Source organism: Emys orbicularis, chromosome 8, assembly GCF_028017835.1.
Source record: "Emys orbicularis isolate rEmyOrb1 chromosome 8, rEmyOrb1.hap1, whole genome shotgun sequence".
Lineage (NCBI taxonomy): Eukaryota > Metazoa > Chordata > Testudines > Emydidae > Emys > Emys orbicularis.
In genome coordinates this window covers 2,895,163-2,912,465 of record NC_088690.1, presented here as the reverse complement: position 1 = coordinate 2,912,465, position 17,303 = coordinate 2,895,163, and the positions used below count along the sequence as shown (strand labels likewise).

Genomic DNA, 17,303 nt, shown 5'->3' with positions numbered 1-17,303 from the left:
CCCCTTGTATTAGAGGCCTGGTATGAGGCAAGACCTGCTCACAATCTGGCAAAAACAGGGCTGATATTGCAGAAATACACATTCCTAAGAAGTGCTAGTCAGAGTATTCATGCAAACCGATATCAAGTGGCACCAGAACATCCCGATATCCACGATGGTACAAAAACATTACCCAAGGATAACAGGAACACGCTGATGCCTCCTAAAAGATAAGGTCAGGATGACAGTATGTAAAGGAGAGGTTTTGATCAAAGCAACATGTACAGGATGATGGGTGATAACTAGTGATGTCAGGGGGCAGTAACTAACTTGTTTGTATCAGGGTATAAAGATGTATCTCAAAGGAAGTATCTTTGTCTGGCCTTAGGGAGGAACGGAAAGTCCCGCCGTTCACTGAGCTGGTCAATTGTTACGGGCATACATGTATTAGTGGTCCAGTAGAGTCTGTGGGATACTAGTACCGTGCTTTGTCGACCATAAACCTAGCTGGATGGCTTTGTCCCTTAACGGATCTTGTGGTCATTGGGCAGTTCACTCACGGTCTGCCAGCTGTCTGCACAGAGCTGGGACCACACACACCTACCTACCTACCTAACCACACTGGTGACCCCCGACTACTGATCAGGTAAGTAAACAAGCAGTCATCTGTAGGAATCGTGATCTAACGTAACAAAAAAACACAAGCTAGGGAACCCCCTTAACCCCTCCCTACAAATCCCCTGGTTTTTGAAAGGTCTGGAGTGCCTCTACCTGCACGTCAGGGATCCCATCCCTCCCTGGGACCTGAACCTTGTGCTGTCGTGGCTCATGGGTCCTCCCTTCAAGCCTCTAGCTTCCTGCTCCCTCCTCCTCTCCTGGAAAGTTTCTTCCTCAGTCGCGATAACGTCTGCCCATTGGGTCTCTGAGATCAGGGTGCTTACTTTGGAGCGGCCCTATACGGTGTTATACAAGGACAAGTCCAGCTGCGGCCACACTCAGCATTCCTGCCCAAGGTAGTTTCACAGTTTCATACTGGCCAGGACATATACTTACCTGTCTTCTTCCCAAAGCCTCATAAATTGGAACAGGAGTGCAAATTGCATGCTCTGGACGTCAGGGGGCACTTGTTTTCTACATCGTCAGGACTAAGCAGTTTCGCAAGTCAACGCAGGTGTTCGTTGCAGTGGCAGACAGGATGAAAGGTTGCCCAGCATCTGCTCAGAGGATTACATCCTGGATCGTGGCCTGCATCCGCTACTGCTACGAGCTGGCAAAAGTGCGGTGACGGGTTGGATCACAGAAACCCCCTGGGGGTTGCCACCTGATGTGCCAAGACTACTTCTGCCCTTGCTTTCCTGCCCTGCCAGCCTGGGACTTCAGTGCCCTGCCTGGTTTGAGCCAGACCCAGGATCTGAACCACATCCCCTAACAGCTGTAGGCTTAAATGAAAGCAACTTACAGAAGTGTTCCTGTCTTTAACACTCAGATGTCCAACTCCCAATGGGGTCCAAACCCCAAATAAATCCGTTTTATCCTGGTATAAAGCTTATACGGGGTAAACTCCTAAATTGTTCACCCTCTATACACTGATAGTGTTTGCCACCGCCCCCCCCCCCCCCCCCCGGTATTAACACATACTCTGGGTTAATTAATAAGTAAAAAGTGATTTTATTAAATACAGAAAGTAGGATTTAAGTGGTTCCAAGTAGTAACAGACAGAACAAAGTGAATTACCAAGCAAAATAAAATAAAACCCGCAAGTCTGTCTAATAACTGAAGTAAGTAAGAAACTGAATGCAGATAAAAACCTCACCAGTTCCAGTAAGCTTCCTTTTAAAGACTAATCTCCTTCTAGTCTGGGTCCAGCAGTCACTCAGACCCCCTGTAGTTGTTGCCCTTTGTTCCAGTTTCTTTCAGGTATCTTTGGGAGTGGAGAGGCTCTCTCTTTAGCCAGCTGAAGACCAAATGGAGGGGGTCTCCCACGGGTTTAAATAGACTTTTTCCCTTGTGGGTGGAGACTCTCTCCTATGCAAAGTCCAGCTCCAAGATGGAGTTTTGGAGTCACATGGGCAAGCCACATGTCCATGCATGACTCAGAACTACAGGTAGCAGCCATTGTTCACATGCTACCTTGAACGTTCTCAAGTAGACTTCTTATGTGGATTGGAGCATTCCAAGATCCATTGTTCCTTAAGTGCTTCTTGATTGGGCACTTAACTTTGCAAATTCCTTTCTAAAGAAGCTGACCAAATGCCTTACAGAGCTTACTTAGAAATCAAGCAAGTATACAGCCAATATTCATAATTTCAAATACAAAAATGATATATGTGTACAAATAGGATGAATAGATTCAGTAGACCATAACCTTTACAGAGATGTTATATGGCACATGTAGCATAAAACATATTCCAGTTATGTCATATTCCCATAAAGCATTATGGGATACATCGTCACAAGTGCCTCCACCGGTGACCGTGACTGCTCACTCGACTAGGATGCAGGCTTCGGCAGCAGCCTTCCTAGCCCAAGTGCCGACTCAGGATATCTGCAGGGCCGCTACCTGGTCATCTATCCACACGTTTACGTCTCATTATGTGCTTACCCAGCAAGCCCGAGACAATGCTGGCTTTGGCAGAGCAGTGTTGCAAACCGGATGACCGTGAACTTTGAGCCCGCCTCCAGGGATACTGCTTGTGAGTCACCTAGGATAAAATCGACATGAGCAAGCACTCGGAGAAAAAACAGTTACTTACCTTTCGTGGGGGGGAGGGATAGCTCAGTGGTTTGAACATTGGCCTGCTAAACCCAGGGTTGTGAGTTCAATCCTTGAGGGGGCCACTTAGGGAGCTGGGGCAAAAAATCAGTACTTGGTCCTGCTAGTGAAAGCAGGGGGCTGGACTCGATGACCTTTCAAGGTCCCTTCCAGTTCTATGAGATAGGTATATCTCAATATAATTTTCAAGATGTGTTGCTCATGTCCATTCCATTACCTGCCCTCCTGCCCCTCTGTCGGAGTTGCCAGCAAGAAGGAACGGAGGGAGCATAGGGCTGGCGGCACCTAATATACTGACGCGTGAACATGGCACTCAAGAGGGTGCCACAGCCAACCCTACGGAGACTGCTAAGGCAAAAATCTCTGCCCGCACACATGGGCACGGGTACACGCACACCTAGAATGGAATTGACATGAGCAACGCATCTCAAAGAACAACAGTTATGAAAGGTAGGTAGGTATGTTTTCCCCCCCAACCCCCGCCCCCCGGAACTATTCTGTGGAGACTTGTCAACCAAGATGGCAGACATTACATTAATGGGATCTATTTTGCCCCTCCAGGAATGTATCCGAGCACTAGGTCAGAACAAATCTCATACACCTTTCAGGGAAAGCAAGCTGACCCAGGTGCTGAGAGACTCATTCATAGGGGCAAACTCCAGGACCTGTATGGTAAGTATAAATGCTTTATGGGCACCTTAAAATACATGTTCTAATTCTCTATCAATTTATCATCTTTAAGGTTCATAATACTTAAAGTGTGGGCCAACTCTGACAAGTGACTTTCTAGGTGACTCTCTGGTTTCATATTTGTCTTGGTGACTCCAGGCCAAATTGGATAATTTCATGAGTGAAAAGATGTTTACCTTCTTTCCTTGCATCAGAAAGCTGGTTCTTGGCTGGTGATGAGCCAGAAAGGCTGTGCATTCAGGGTTTAGATATTGCTTTATAAATACATGAACCAGAAAGTCAGTGAAATCCGCTCCCCATCCCATAGCTTTACAGGAATAAAAGTTAGTGAACTTTCTTGAGTCAAATCCCTGATGCTTCTGAATAACAGCCGGGAGCAGGGCCAGAGTAAATTGCTGAGTAAACTTGCACTTACTACTGAATGCTGACTGATACAGCATTTTACTCGTATAGAACATATTGGTGCCCTTTCAAAAGCCCAAATGAGCCAGTGGCAGAGCTGGGAATAGAAACCAAATTCCCAGTTTTAAGACTTTCTGTAGCGGTCAAAACTTCGTGCATTGTTCTAGGAATATTTTTGCTTTCTAGAGAGCCTCTGTCTTGTCAGGCAAAGCATTTATCAGTAAGCAAAAGCTTGACACATGCTTATTATTATCTTCCATTTGTTTTCAGATTGCAATGATTTCCCCAGGCATGAGTTCGTGTGAGTACACCTTAAACACCCTGAGATATGCTGACAGGTAATGGCCTTTCTCACTTGTGAATTTCTTCTCCCATTGCAATGGGGATCATGACTCACTAACTCCCGAGCAAACATTTTTGTCGCCCGCCTTCGGTCACTCTTCAGAGCAGCTTGGTTTTCTATGTTTGTTCTGACTCCAGGTCAAATCTGCTCAATCAAAATGGCTTCTAAAAGCCAACTTAGAGCCTTCCTGGCTAGGGCATAATTACCAATAAAGAGAATGCATTGAAACCTTGGTTAATAGGTTTCCTAGCTTTCAGGTTAGGATTGCACTTTAAAAATGGCCTGAGAAGTGAAAACAGGATTTGTTCCCTCTTCTGCTGCTTGCAGTTTTGTATAGAAGCCAAAAGGGGAGGGTGGAGGGGTTTAAAAAAATCTGCCTGCCTTTACCTTAGAAGGATCAGGAATGTGAAGTCTTGCCTTCCCTGGCCTGCTATCAGCCTTGGAGAACTCAGAAATGCCCAGGCCATGTTTGGTTGGTTTTTCTTCCTGCTATTTGTCAGGTATTAGTAAAATGAGTGTTTATTTTAAGCTGCCTGGATACAAATTGCTTCACTTCGTATCCAATGTTGTACCAACTAGCACTTCAGGCTATTTTCCAGGGAAAAACAATTTGGACAAGACCTGAATTTCTCTGGTGAGAGAAAAAGCAAACTCTTTTGGAAAAACCCAAACCTTTCAGGCCCTTTATACTTTGTCGAAAAGAAACAAAAGGGCACAAACTCTAGTGTTTCCTTGTTGCGGGTCATCAAAGGGAAACTGCAGAGTGACTATCTAATTTAAAATTACATTAAATTTATGTACCAGTTGTTGTGTTGGGGTACTCTTGCAAATAATGCCAAATCTCCTGAATGGTCCCTTTTCCCTATAAAGCTGACTAAAGGGATGTGTAGCCCATAAATCTGTATGTTAACTTGCCAAGCTGTCTGGAGTTTTTTTAAGTTGTAATTGTTGGCTAAGGCATTAGGCAGTGTCTCATTCGGTTGGGAGATGTAGTTGGTAGAAGATCAGTAGCTGGTGATTAATGTTGATGGCACATCTGATCAAAGTACTTTAGGTCCTGAATGCTACTGACTTTTAAACAGTAGATACTATCCCACAGACTTATTAGTGTCAATCCTGCAGCACGAACTTAAATATTTACAGCCCTCATTACCGTAGTATCTGAGTGCCTCACAATCTTTAATATAGTTGTCCTCACAATGCCCCATTCAGGTGGTAATATTCCCACTTCAGATGGGGGAAAATGAGGCACAGAGACTGACTTGCCTGTGATCACACAGGAAGTCTGTGGCAGAACAGGGAATTCAACCCAGGTCTTTGTAGTCACAATCTAACCCTAGCCACTGGACTCTCTCTCCTCTCTTCCACTCAGTTTAGTGACTTGTTGAATTCTTATTTCTCTCTAGTCTGAGAAATTTAACAGTACTGCATTCAATCTCATAAAGTGAGCACTGTACACTTTGTATTCTGTATTGCAATTGAAATCAATATATTTGAAAATGTAGAAAAACATTAAAAAATATTTATAATTTAAATTGGTATTCTATTGTTTAACAGTGCGATTAAAACTGATTAATCACGACTTTTAAAATCTAATTAATTTGTTTTGTGTTAATCGCTTGAGTTAACTGCGATTAATTGACAGCCCGATTAGGAGCCATTAGGAAAGGAATAAATAATAAGACAGAAAATATCATAATACCACTACATAAATGCATGGTGTGCCCACGCCTCAAGTACTGCATGCAGTTCTGAGTGCCCCATCTCAAAAAGATGTTAGAATTGGAGAAGGTACAGAGAAGGGCAATACAAATGATTAGGGGTTTAGGACAGCTTCCATATGAAGAGATTAAAAAGGGACCTGTTAGCTTAGAAAAGAGATGACAACTGAGAGGGAGGATATGATAGAGGACTATGAAGTCATAAATGGTGTGGAGAAAGTGAATAGGAAAATGTCTTTCCCCCCCAAGAGTCAAGGGTCACCCAACAAAATTAATAGCAAGTTTAAAACAAAGAAAAGGAAGTACAATGTTGCCAGGGTGTTGTGAAAGCCAAAGGTATAACTGGGTTAAAAAAAGAACTAGATACATTCATGGAGGATAAGTCTGTCAGTGGCTATTAGCCAAAATGGTCAGGGATGCAACTTCATGCTCTGGGTGTCCCTAAGCCTCTGACTGCCAGATGCTGGGACTGGATGACAGGATGGATCACTTGATAACTGGTCTGTTCTGTTGATTCCCTCTGAAGCATCTGGCACTGGCTGTTGTCTGAAGGTAGGAAGATGGGCTAGATGGATCATTGGTCTGACCCAGCTTGGGTTGGACATTTTTAAATTCGTGGGTCCAAATAACCTGCAACAAGAGTTTTTTTTTCCGGAGCTTGCTGGTCTGTTATTGTTGAGTTTTTTCAATAAGTCTTGGGGCACTGGGGAAGTCCCAGAAAATGGGAAAACGTTAATATTGTGCCAGTTTTTAAAAGGGTAAATGGGCTGACCTGGGTAACTATAGACCTGTCAGACTGATGATGAGGTGGCTGATGGGGGGACTCTATTTTTAAAGAATTAAAGGTAGGTAATAGAACTAATGCAAATCAACGTGGGTTTATGGAAAATAGATCCTGTCAAACTCACTTAATTTTTTTGAGATTACAAGTTTGATTGGTAAAGATAATTGTGTTGATGTAATATACTTAGATTTCCATAAGGCTGTTTAAATGTCATGCAGTATCAAGTAAGATTAAAAAACCAGAACAGTACACATTAAATGGATTAAAAACTGGCTAACTGATGGCTCTCAATGTAATTGTAAAAGGGGAATGGTCTTTAAGCAGGTGTGTTTCCAGCAGGGTCCAACAGGCACCTGTTCTTGGCCCTGTGCCATTTAACATTTTTATCAATGACCTGGAAGGAAAAATAAAATCACTGAGCGTTTGCAGATGATCCAAAAACTGGGGAAGTGGTAAATAATGAAGAGAACCGATTACTAATTCAGAGCGATCAGAATCGCTTAGTTAACTAGGCACAAGCAAACAATATGCATTTTTAATATGGCTAAATGTTAATGCCTAAATCTAGGAACAAAGAATGTAGGCCATACTTACAGGATGTGGGTGACTCTCTACTGGGAAGCAGTGATCCTGAACAAGATTTGGGGGTCATGATGGATAATCAGCTGAACCTGACCTCCCAAGGTGACACTGGCCAAAATTGCTAATGGGATGTTGAGATGCATAAACCGGAATCTCAAATAAGAACAGAGGTTATTTTACTTCTGTATGTGGCACTGGTGTGACCACTGCTGGAATATTGTGTCCAGTTTCTGATGCCCACAATTCAAGAAGGCTGTTGATAAACTGAAGTTCAGAGAAGAGCCTTCAGAATGATTAAGGCATTTTTTCTAATCCTTTGAGCTCCTTGAGTCTATCCCTTTAAACTATTTAGTGTAACAAAAGGAAGGTTAAAGGGGGACTTGATTACAGACTGTAAATATCTATGGGGGAAAATGGGCTCTCCAATTTTTCATGAAAAGGTCTAACATGATCCAGTGGCTGGAAGTTGAAGCTAGACACATTCAGACTGAAAATAAGATGTACATTTTTTTTATTATCAGAGGGGTAGCCGTGTTAGTCTGAATCTGTAAAAAAGCAACAGAGGGTCCTGTGGCACCTTTAAGACTAACAGAAGTATTGGGAGCATAAGCTTTCGTGGGTAAGAACCTCACTTCTTCAGATGCTTATGCTCCCAATACTTCTGTTAGTCTTAAAGGTGCCACAGGACCCTCTGTTGATTTTTTTTATTGGTGAGAATAATTAATTAACCATTGGAACAATTTACCAAGGGCCGTGGTGGATTTCTCCATCACTGACTAATTTTAAATCAAAACTGGATCTTTTTTAAAAAAAAAAAAAAAAAAAAAAAAAAAAAAAATCTGCTCTAGGAATTATTTTGGGGAAGTTCTATGGCCTGTCTTATACAGGAGGTCAGACTAGATGATCAGAATGGTCTCTTCTGGCCTTGGAATCTGGGGGTGAGGGGAGAAATCCCACTGATGCAGAACTTGTCACTTTTGGATGATGCCTGATGTTAAAGATCAGGCACCTGCTCTCCACAGGTTTCTATTCCTCTGCAGTCTTCCTTTCTGCAACTTTCCCCAGTATCCCACAAAAGGCCATTAATTATCAAAACCTTATGAAGGGAGCTGTCTCTAGTTCATAGATGTAGATCTGCTGCAATCATTTTCTACTGAGGTGTTAAATAGCATTTTCTTTTGTCTTGGATAATCTTTGGGTAGATTGTGACTATTGCTAATCTTGACACGTGTTCCTACATGTTTCCAAATCTGATGTTCCACTTTCAGGTAATTGATCATAATAGGTCTCTAAATTCCTATGTTTCATATATGGGTGTTGGGAGGTGATGGTAACAGCTGCAGCTGCTTGGAGATGGAATCTTCTTTCACACTGACCTTACTTGGGCCTGGTCTACACTACAGAGTTAGGTTGCTGTAAGCTGCCTTAGGTTGACCTAATTACGTCAGTGTCAACACTACAGCCTTGCTCCTACCGATGTAAGTGCCCAACTACACTGACGTAATAACTCTACCTCCACGAGAGGCATAGTGCTTATATCAGTGTAGTCAGGGCAATCCAGTGTCTGGGTAGACACTGGGTTACAACTGCCCATGTCAATTTCACAGCTCTGCTCTGCAGCAGGGGGCTCACAGCTGGAGCCACGAATTGACGACAAGAAAGGCTGGTAGGCTCCCTACTAGGAAATTGAGCCCTGCATGGAGCTCACAGCTGCCCTCTCCCCGCCAGCTGGGCTCACAGCTGGAGTCTCCAATCCCCCACCCTGAGGCGACAGCCTCAGCTGTAAGACTGGTGCTGGGCTCGGCTCAATTTCACAGCAGAGAGCCAACCAGCCTGCCATGTCAATTTCACAGCTTCAGCTGTGAGCCCCCTGGCTGCTCTGAGCCTGAGGCAGTCATGACATTGACAAGAAAGGCTTGTAGGTTTCCCTACTGCGAACCCTATGCTGTGCTCACAGCTCAGGCTGTCACCCTGAAGTGGGTGGGGGGCTCCAGCTGGAGCCTGGCTACTGCCTGGGCTCTCAGCGCGCCCCCGACCCCCGTCTGTTAAGTCAATGCAAGCGCTCCTAGTGAGGATGCACGCCACCAACAGGAGGAGGGTAGTGTGGACATGAAAAACTGCAGTAATTACTGCAGTGGCTGTATGTTGACTTAAGTTTGTAGTGTAGACATTCCCTTAGTCCAGTTTCCTTATGCCAACGCCATTCAAACAACTTCTAGGTGTAACACTGGAGAAAGGTCACTGCACTATAACCATCTAGTGCCTGTTGTGTGCCCAATTGCATACCGGGGGTGGGGAGGGGAGTGCAGTATATGAAATATACCATGGCAGGTTTAACTGCCATAAGTGGCTTTAAAGCTCTTTAAGGAAATACCTAAATCTGGATACCGACTGCATGGAGCTGAGAGAAGCAGAGTTATGATGCCTTTCAGCTGTCCACCTCGGCGCCATAACATTTGAATAAATGGTTCCAATAATCACAAGTGTCCCTTGCTCAGATTATTCATGGTTATGGGAAAAAGGAGCTGGTGGGTTGATTTGGTGACCATCCCCCCTTCCAGGTAGATTACAGCTAATTTAGTACTGAGTATTCAAGTCACAGCCTCTGTCTCGAAGCAGCTCATAAGCAAATGTTTAGCATTTAGGTCAGCTAACCTCAATGACTGCTTAAAGTCCTAGCTGGTAATGACACATCAGTTTGGTGAGCAGTTCGTCTACAGGTAAAGCTCAACTGACAGTTTTCAGTGTTGCCGACCACCTTGGCAGTTTGTCTCTGATAGAAACAGTGGCTTGATTAGACACAAGTCCTAGAAGCCATGTAGACCTATACTGATGAGGCACCTTGGGAGAAGCACCTCCCAATTGTTAAGGAATTTAACTTCCCAGCACCCCTAGGAGGGTTTTTGCTACCCGTGTGTGTGCTGTGTGGGGAGATAACGTTCAGGGCTGTCAACATGGCATCTTTCTCCGAGCAGAATACTGGCTTGGAGAGGTCTGGCAGTAGCAGTAACTATTTAAGGTGACCCTTACCAAGGAACTGTTTGGGGCAAAGCAGACTTTGTCATAACGCAGTCTTCCTCCTGTGCAGAGTGAAAGAGCTCAGTCCTTACAATGGTGGGAGTGGTGAGATGCAGAACTGTATGGAAACGGAGAACGAGGAACTGGACAGCAGTGAAGAAGAGTCAAGTCTTCAGCATGACGTATGTTGATAAACTCTCTAGTTAATGGCTTTCCCACACTTCAGTTTATGAAATCTACTTCAGAGACCAAATAACCAGCGCTAGGTACTAAGCTACAAAAAGCTAGTAATGCACACTTTAAAGCAAAAACTATTCTCTTGATGCAAAATTGCAAAAGCATCTAAATAGGTATATTTGTGCTAAAAAATTGGAAAATAAAAACAAACCATAGATTGTAGTAAATGATTTGGTCTCTTACACTATAAATAAATAAAGTTCATCTGTGTATACATTTGGGTTACTAAAAACAAACTTTATCACGGGGCATCGCACAAACAAAAACATCCAGAAAATATCCGTGTACTGCTTAAAAAAAAAAAATCCTTGGGCATCTAAATTACAAACTCGTCCGTTGCATGCTAGTTGCCCATATAGGGTAGATTGAAGTGCAATCAACTATAGAGATGTTCTAAAGACTACTAGCCAAGCCAGGTCTAACCATTATTAAACTGATTTTGCTTAATATACACCTGTGGTTTAAAATTTCCCATAATATATGGCTAAACTTGATTATTGTGTAAAAGCAAATCTATCATTATTGTATACTTTAATATAATAGCATCTTATCAAGACTGTGCACAAAATTCAATGAATGGGCAAAAATCTATTTTGCAGTCTAGTATCTTTCACACTAAACTTCAAAGTTTAAAATTATTGGTTACATTTCAGAATTATTTAAATTTGCAATATCTACTTAAAGCAGGGGTAATAACCCCCCCACTATTTTAAGCCTCAGACAGTGAACATAGCCAAGCAGCTAGGAGTAACCCACTTTGGGAACAGAATTGGGAGGCTCAAAGAACAATTTCTCTATACTTATCAGGGATTTGTTTCTTCCCATGAACACTAGCTCTCCAAGGAGGAGGAAGAGGAGTTGTCTCCCCATATGTCCAGTTTCCGTGAAGCCATGACTCAGATTAGTGAACTGGAGGAGAAGGCTGTAGAAGAACTCAGAGAAATGAGACAGGTATGTTTGACGATTCAGGTGAGCCCAAGTTGTCTTCTGCATATTGATATCAACTTGCCATATTTGAGTAAACTGTGTTTGGGTGTTCTAGGAACTGGGATTGTGATGCACATGGGAATTAAATGTTAAAGAATGTTCACCTTTTGCTCATTAGTGACTTATTCTAGCTGTTTCTTTCCCACCCTCTCAAGGTAAACTGGCTTGTGGTAATGCCTAGCCGCTACCAGTTACAACCTTCAGATGGTTGGTGCTGGCATTGGCAACGGACTGTCTTCAGAAGCTCTGATCTGCTTAACAGAAGCATAGGATGTGCCATGAAAACATTCCAAACTTGCACAAAGCCACTTCCTAATCAATGTCACTTTTCTAAATCTAGAAGATGACTGAACTCAATGACCTGTTGGAAATGACAGAGCAACCAGACTATGATCTGGAGACATTTGTGAACAGAGCCAGATGCTTCATAAAGGAAGGATCAAGAAATTTCATCAGCATGGGAGGTAAGCTGGGACTACTTCAGAGCTTGCTGTCAATGCATACCTTCGAAGCCCTGTTAGTGGGAATTCCTTGTAAAATATTCTGGGATTCTTCTGGATGCAACTCATCCTCTTCCAATGCCTCCTGTGGTGGGGACAGAGCTGAGGTGATTGTCTAAGCAAATGGTATGTCCTGTTGCCTATTCTTTCCTAAGCAATATTCTGGCTGGCGTCATCCACTCACTAACCAGTTAGTACAGAAAAATCCTTTCCAAGGGTACAATGTAACTCGGTGATCTACAGTACCCAGCAAAGCCTAGCCAAGGATGCTGAGCGTATCCTGACTTGTCTAGGACATGATCATACATTTTCCCTTGTCGGAGGGACCAGTGACAGTTTCAAGGTATAGGAATGGATGCTGTATACCCCTGGAAAGCTTGGGATCTCTGCCTTCCATTGATGTATACCAATTATTTTGGTCACTCCCAGGAGAAGGAACATCCGTTTAGACTGGGACTTAAGTCTAACTTGTAACAGTTGCTGATATGCAGGTTCTAAACATGGCTTGTGGCCATCTACCACAAGGCAATATTTGTAGCCACTGCAGCGAGCCATGTTTTGCCAGCACCCAGGGCTGGTGTGCACACTTTCCTTTTTTTTTTTTTTTTTTTTTAAATTCAGGCCATAACACTTGCTGTAGGGACTCAGTTCCCCCCTCTATGCGCATATAACCCAGCTCGCTGGCCCTTCTTCCCAGATCTGTGCAGAATGAATTGCCTTGTATGCTTCTGATACTGTTCTGTACATGTTCCCTAGGCGCTATCTCAGCTACCTTGATTTTTCCCAGAATGCACTAATAGCAACAGTGAGGCAGGCAGCATAATGTGAATGCACATGGTTGACTGGTTGACACGTGGTGATGTTGAGGAACTATTTACATTTTAGCCGTGTCTATACCCAGGCCAGACTAATGTCAGACTGGCTAAACAGTATTTGGAATACTCTTGTCTTTTTGCCCCCACTTCAATATCAACTTGGCTTTAATGGTCCCTATTTGGAAGTACTGGGGCTACATCAAACCCCAAATGCCTTCTGAAGGGCGGAGGCATTAATCTCTGTCCAGGAGCACATGGGAATACTAACTGCTAAAATCATGAGGGACTTGAAGTGAAATGTTTGGGGAGCAAGGTGGTTTCTGTACATAAATATCCTCGCCTCAATCTGCAGCCCTGTGATGTATGGCAGGATCCTGTGAGTCAGCAAGTGGAGCTGATGATTTGGAAGAGGATGACCTACAGCAGCTGATAAGAACTGCCCCTAGTCTAGCCTCCTCCAGACCCTGGAGAGGCCAGAGAGGCATGGCGTTCTGGGGGCTGCTTTGTGTGGCACAGGTAGAGGAAGTAATGTCGATTACAGCTGGGAGATGAAGCTGCTGATGGGGGAACAGGAGCAGAGTGAAGGAGCCTCTCGGGCCAGGCAGGGATCCAGAGCAGGAGCTGAGGGAGTATGACATTTCATGGTGCAATCCAGAGCAGTGAGGGGCTGTCACCACTTGCCCTGCAACTTGGGGTGCCTTGCTGCTGCAGCTCACAGCCGGAGTGTCTGTATAAAGCCACAGCCCTGAACCAGCAGCCTGTCAGCAAACTCCAGCCACACTCTGGCTTCCACCAGCCTTGGAGGGTGACCCAACATGCTCCTAGTCCCAGATTTCCCCCCAGAAATGTCTTGCACTGTACAGTCCTCTCCTTAACAGTACAGATATATTAGGTCCATTGCCCTCTATGGGGATCAATACATAACCGCTTGCCACCTTAAATGGAGTTACCTAAATGAATCACTACACTAGATTAATTTTGATTAAAGAACCAAACAAGTTTATTTAACTACAAAAAGACCAAGTACAAGTAATGAGGCATAAAAGTTAGAAATGGTAACCAGAAAAATAAACCGAACACTTCCTAAACTTGGTTCAAGGTGAAGTTCTTACTATATGTTTTCAGTACATTGCTGACCAAACTCTCAGACCAGGGTCTGCTCCCGAAGTCCATAAGAGAGAGGGGCCGGGAGAGATCACTTGGTATTTTTGCCCTTATTTTTATAGTTCAGTCACCCTTTCAACAGCACTTTCCTGAGAGTGACCCCCTACTTACATTCCTTGCCAGCTGAGAGCAAGGAGACATGGAGTCTGGTGGAGGACGGAGGCTTCCTGCTGTTTCTTTTCCCCTGTGTATGTTGAAATGCAGATTTTCTTTATCCTTTCTTCTCTCGTTGTCTGAGGACTCTGTTTATCTCAGTTTGCATATAAGCTATAAACATGCACCCCTTTGTTTGACAGGCCTGTTTGACCAGTTCTACCTAATTGGGCCTATGTGGGTTTGAACATGTGCCCGTAACATTACACATAATGTTGCTATGTACATTTCACCATGATATCATTGACCAGTGAGGATGAGGAGTTCAAACAATACCTCACAAGGCATATTTTGTACAAAGATGATTACAATCGTGTGTGTGGGGGTGAATCCCGGGGTGCATTTCCTTGCAGGCAGGTAGGGATAGGAGTCAGGGACTCAAGGTTCTCATCAACCACCCCCAAGTTCCTGCTGTATTCTTACTTCCCCACCTCCTCCCTGCTCGGCTCCTAGCTCTTCCTGTCCCCTTCAACCTCACAAAACCCAGATTCCAGTCTCTGGGCCCGGAACAAATGTGAAATTGAAACTGTCTCAAACGCTGATGTCACCATGTGTCCAAGTCAATCTGCCACCTAACTTCCAAACTTCATTGCAGATGTCGTGGAGTCCCTGGCGCTTGCCATGCAGCTGGAGGAGCAGGCCAGCAAGCAGATGAGTAAGAGGCGGCCTCAGTAAATGTACCAAAACCTGATTCACAAACACCGTTTTTCTCTTCTCTGTATGTGTCTATCACATGTCAGTGGTTTCTATGTTAACTCTGCCTATTTTAAATGTGATACAATAAAGTATACTTTAGTCAGTTCTACCTGAAGACAAGAGGTCAGAATAGCAGCCTTTGACCATGCAGTAATTGTTCTAGAAATGCCCTCTTGACAATGGGGGAGGGGAAACTTGTTGTTCTTCCTGTCATTAGATGCCTCTTCCCCTCATTTAGTGACAGAATTATCTGCTCTGATGTAACTAGATAAACTTGTGTATTCTAGTGTACATAAACTTTTTTTGCTTCTAGATATATTGTGAAATGGTTTAAAAACTGCAACTCTAGCTGCTTTTCAAAGGAAATGGACTACACTTAATTGTAAAAAGAATAAAATAAAGTCTGTATTTTTTTAAGAAGTTTGGCTGGTAGATAAATATTCCTGGATTTATTAACTGACTTGTAGAAAATTTCTTGTCAACTGTCAGTTCTTCAAGAAATTCTCTGAAGACCTTCCCCCCAGAACAGACTGGCCTTTATGGCAGAGACTGGCTTTTGGGACTGGTTGGTCATTAAAACCTTTTGAAGTTTGTAATGTTTGTATTTAAGTAAAAAAATCAATTAAAGTATCTTGTCTCTTGGTTTTTGGAAGGGGAACAGGGGATAAGTCTTTGGACTAGTGAATCTCGGCTACAGCCCAGAGTGCCTCAAATCCACTTTATAGCACTTAGCAAAAAATTACTTTTTGAAGTACATCAGAAGCAGGAAGCCTGCTAAACAACCAGTGGGGCCACTGGACAATCAGGATGCTAAAGGAGCACTCAAAGATGGTAAGGCCATTGCAGAGAAACTAAATGAATTCTTTGCATCGGTCTTCACATCTGAGGATGTGAGGGAAATTCCCAAACCCAAGCCATTCTTTTTAGATGACAAATCTGAGGAACTGTCGTAGATTGAGGTGTCATTAGAGGAGGTTTTGGAACAATTGATAAACTAAACAGTAGTAAGTCACCATGACCAGATGGTATTCACCCAAGAGTATTGAAGGAACTCAAATGTGAAATTGCAGAACTAACTGTAGTCTGTAACCTATCCTTTTTAAATCCGCTTCAGTACCAAATGACAGGAGGATAGCTAATGTGGCACCAATTTTTAAAAAGGGCTCCAGAGGTGATCCCGGCAATTACAGGCTGGTAAGCCTGACTTCAGTACCGGGTAAACTGGTTGAAACTATAGTAAAGAACAGAATTGGCAGACACATGGATGAACATAATTTGTTGGGGAAGAGTCAATATGGTTTTTCTAAAGGGAAATCATGCCTCACCAATCTACTAGAATTCTTTGAGGGGGTCACAAGCATGTGGACAAAGGGGATTCAGTGGATATAGTGTAAGGGCAGGTCTACACTTACTTCCTGGTCCGTCCGTAAGCAATCGATCTTCTGGGATCGATCCCGGAAGTGCTCGCCGTCGACACCGGTACTCCAGCTCGGCGAGAGGAGTACGCGGCATCGACAGGGGAGCCTGCCTGCCACGTCTCGACCCGCGGTAAGTTCGAACTAAGGTACTTCGAATTCAGCTACGTTATTAACGTAGCTGAATTTGCGTACCTTAGTTCGAAGTGGGGGGTTAGTGTGGACCAGGCCTAAGCCTTTGACAAGGTCCCTCACTAAAGGCTCTTAAGCAAAGTAAACTGTCGTGGGATAAGAGGGAAGGTCCTATCATGGATTAGTAACTGCTTAAAAGATAGGAAACAAAGGGTAGGAAAAAATGGTCAGTCTTCAGCATGGAGAGAGATATAGTGGTGTCCCCCAGGGGTCTGTACTGGGACCAGTGCTATTCAACATATTCATAAATGGTCTGGAAAAAGGGGTAAACAATGCAGTGGCAAAATTTGCAGATGATACAAAACTATTTAAGATAGTTAAGTCCCAGGCAGACTGCAAAGAGCTACAAAAGGATCTCTCAAAACTGGGTGACTGGGCAACAAAATGGCAGATGAAATTCAATGTTGATTAAATGCAAAAAAAATGCACATTGTATAGTTGGGATTATGTTTTCCATATAAAATGATGGGGTCTAAATTAGCTGTTACCACTCAAGAAAGAGCTCTTGGAGTCATTGTGAATAGTTCTCTGAAAATATCCACTCAATGTGCAGCAGCAGTCATAAAAGTGAACAATGTTGGGAATCATTAAGAAAGGGATAGATAATAGGCAACATGATATTGTTGGTCTTAAGTATAAATTCATCATCCACCCACATCTTGAATAGTGCATGCAGATGTGGTTGCCCCATCTCAAAAAAGATATATTGGGATTCAAAAAGGTTTAGAAAAGGGCAACAAAAATGATTAGGGGTATGAAATAGCTTCTGTATGAGGAGAGATTAATAAGACTGGGACTTTTCAGCTTGGAAAAGAGACAACTAAGTGGGGATATGATAGAGGTCTGTAAAAT

At 43.4% G+C, this 17,303-nt stretch overlaps 1 protein-coding gene across 3 annotated transcripts in view; it reads left to right on the top strand.

Moving 5' to 3' along the window:
• The window catches only part of KIF2C (kinesin family member 2C), a 47,956-nt gene extending 33,133 nt beyond the window's left edge, over positions 1-14,823 (top strand). For all 3 annotated transcript variants that reach the window (XM_065409140.1, XM_065409139.1, XM_065409138.1), the window contains 6 exons: positions 3,314-3,424; positions 4,115-4,182; positions 10,363-10,474; positions 11,364-11,480; positions 11,857-11,980; positions 14,744-14,823. In XM_065409140.1, coding sequence (XP_065265212.1) covers positions 3,314-3,424; positions 4,115-4,182; positions 10,363-10,474; positions 11,364-11,480; positions 11,857-11,980; positions 14,744-14,823 — 612 coding nt within the window. The remainder of the gene's footprint in view (positions 1-3,313; positions 3,425-4,114; positions 4,183-10,362; positions 10,475-11,363; positions 11,481-11,856; positions 11,981-14,743) is intronic.
• The last annotated feature ends 2,480 nt before the right edge of the window (positions 14,824-17,303 follow it).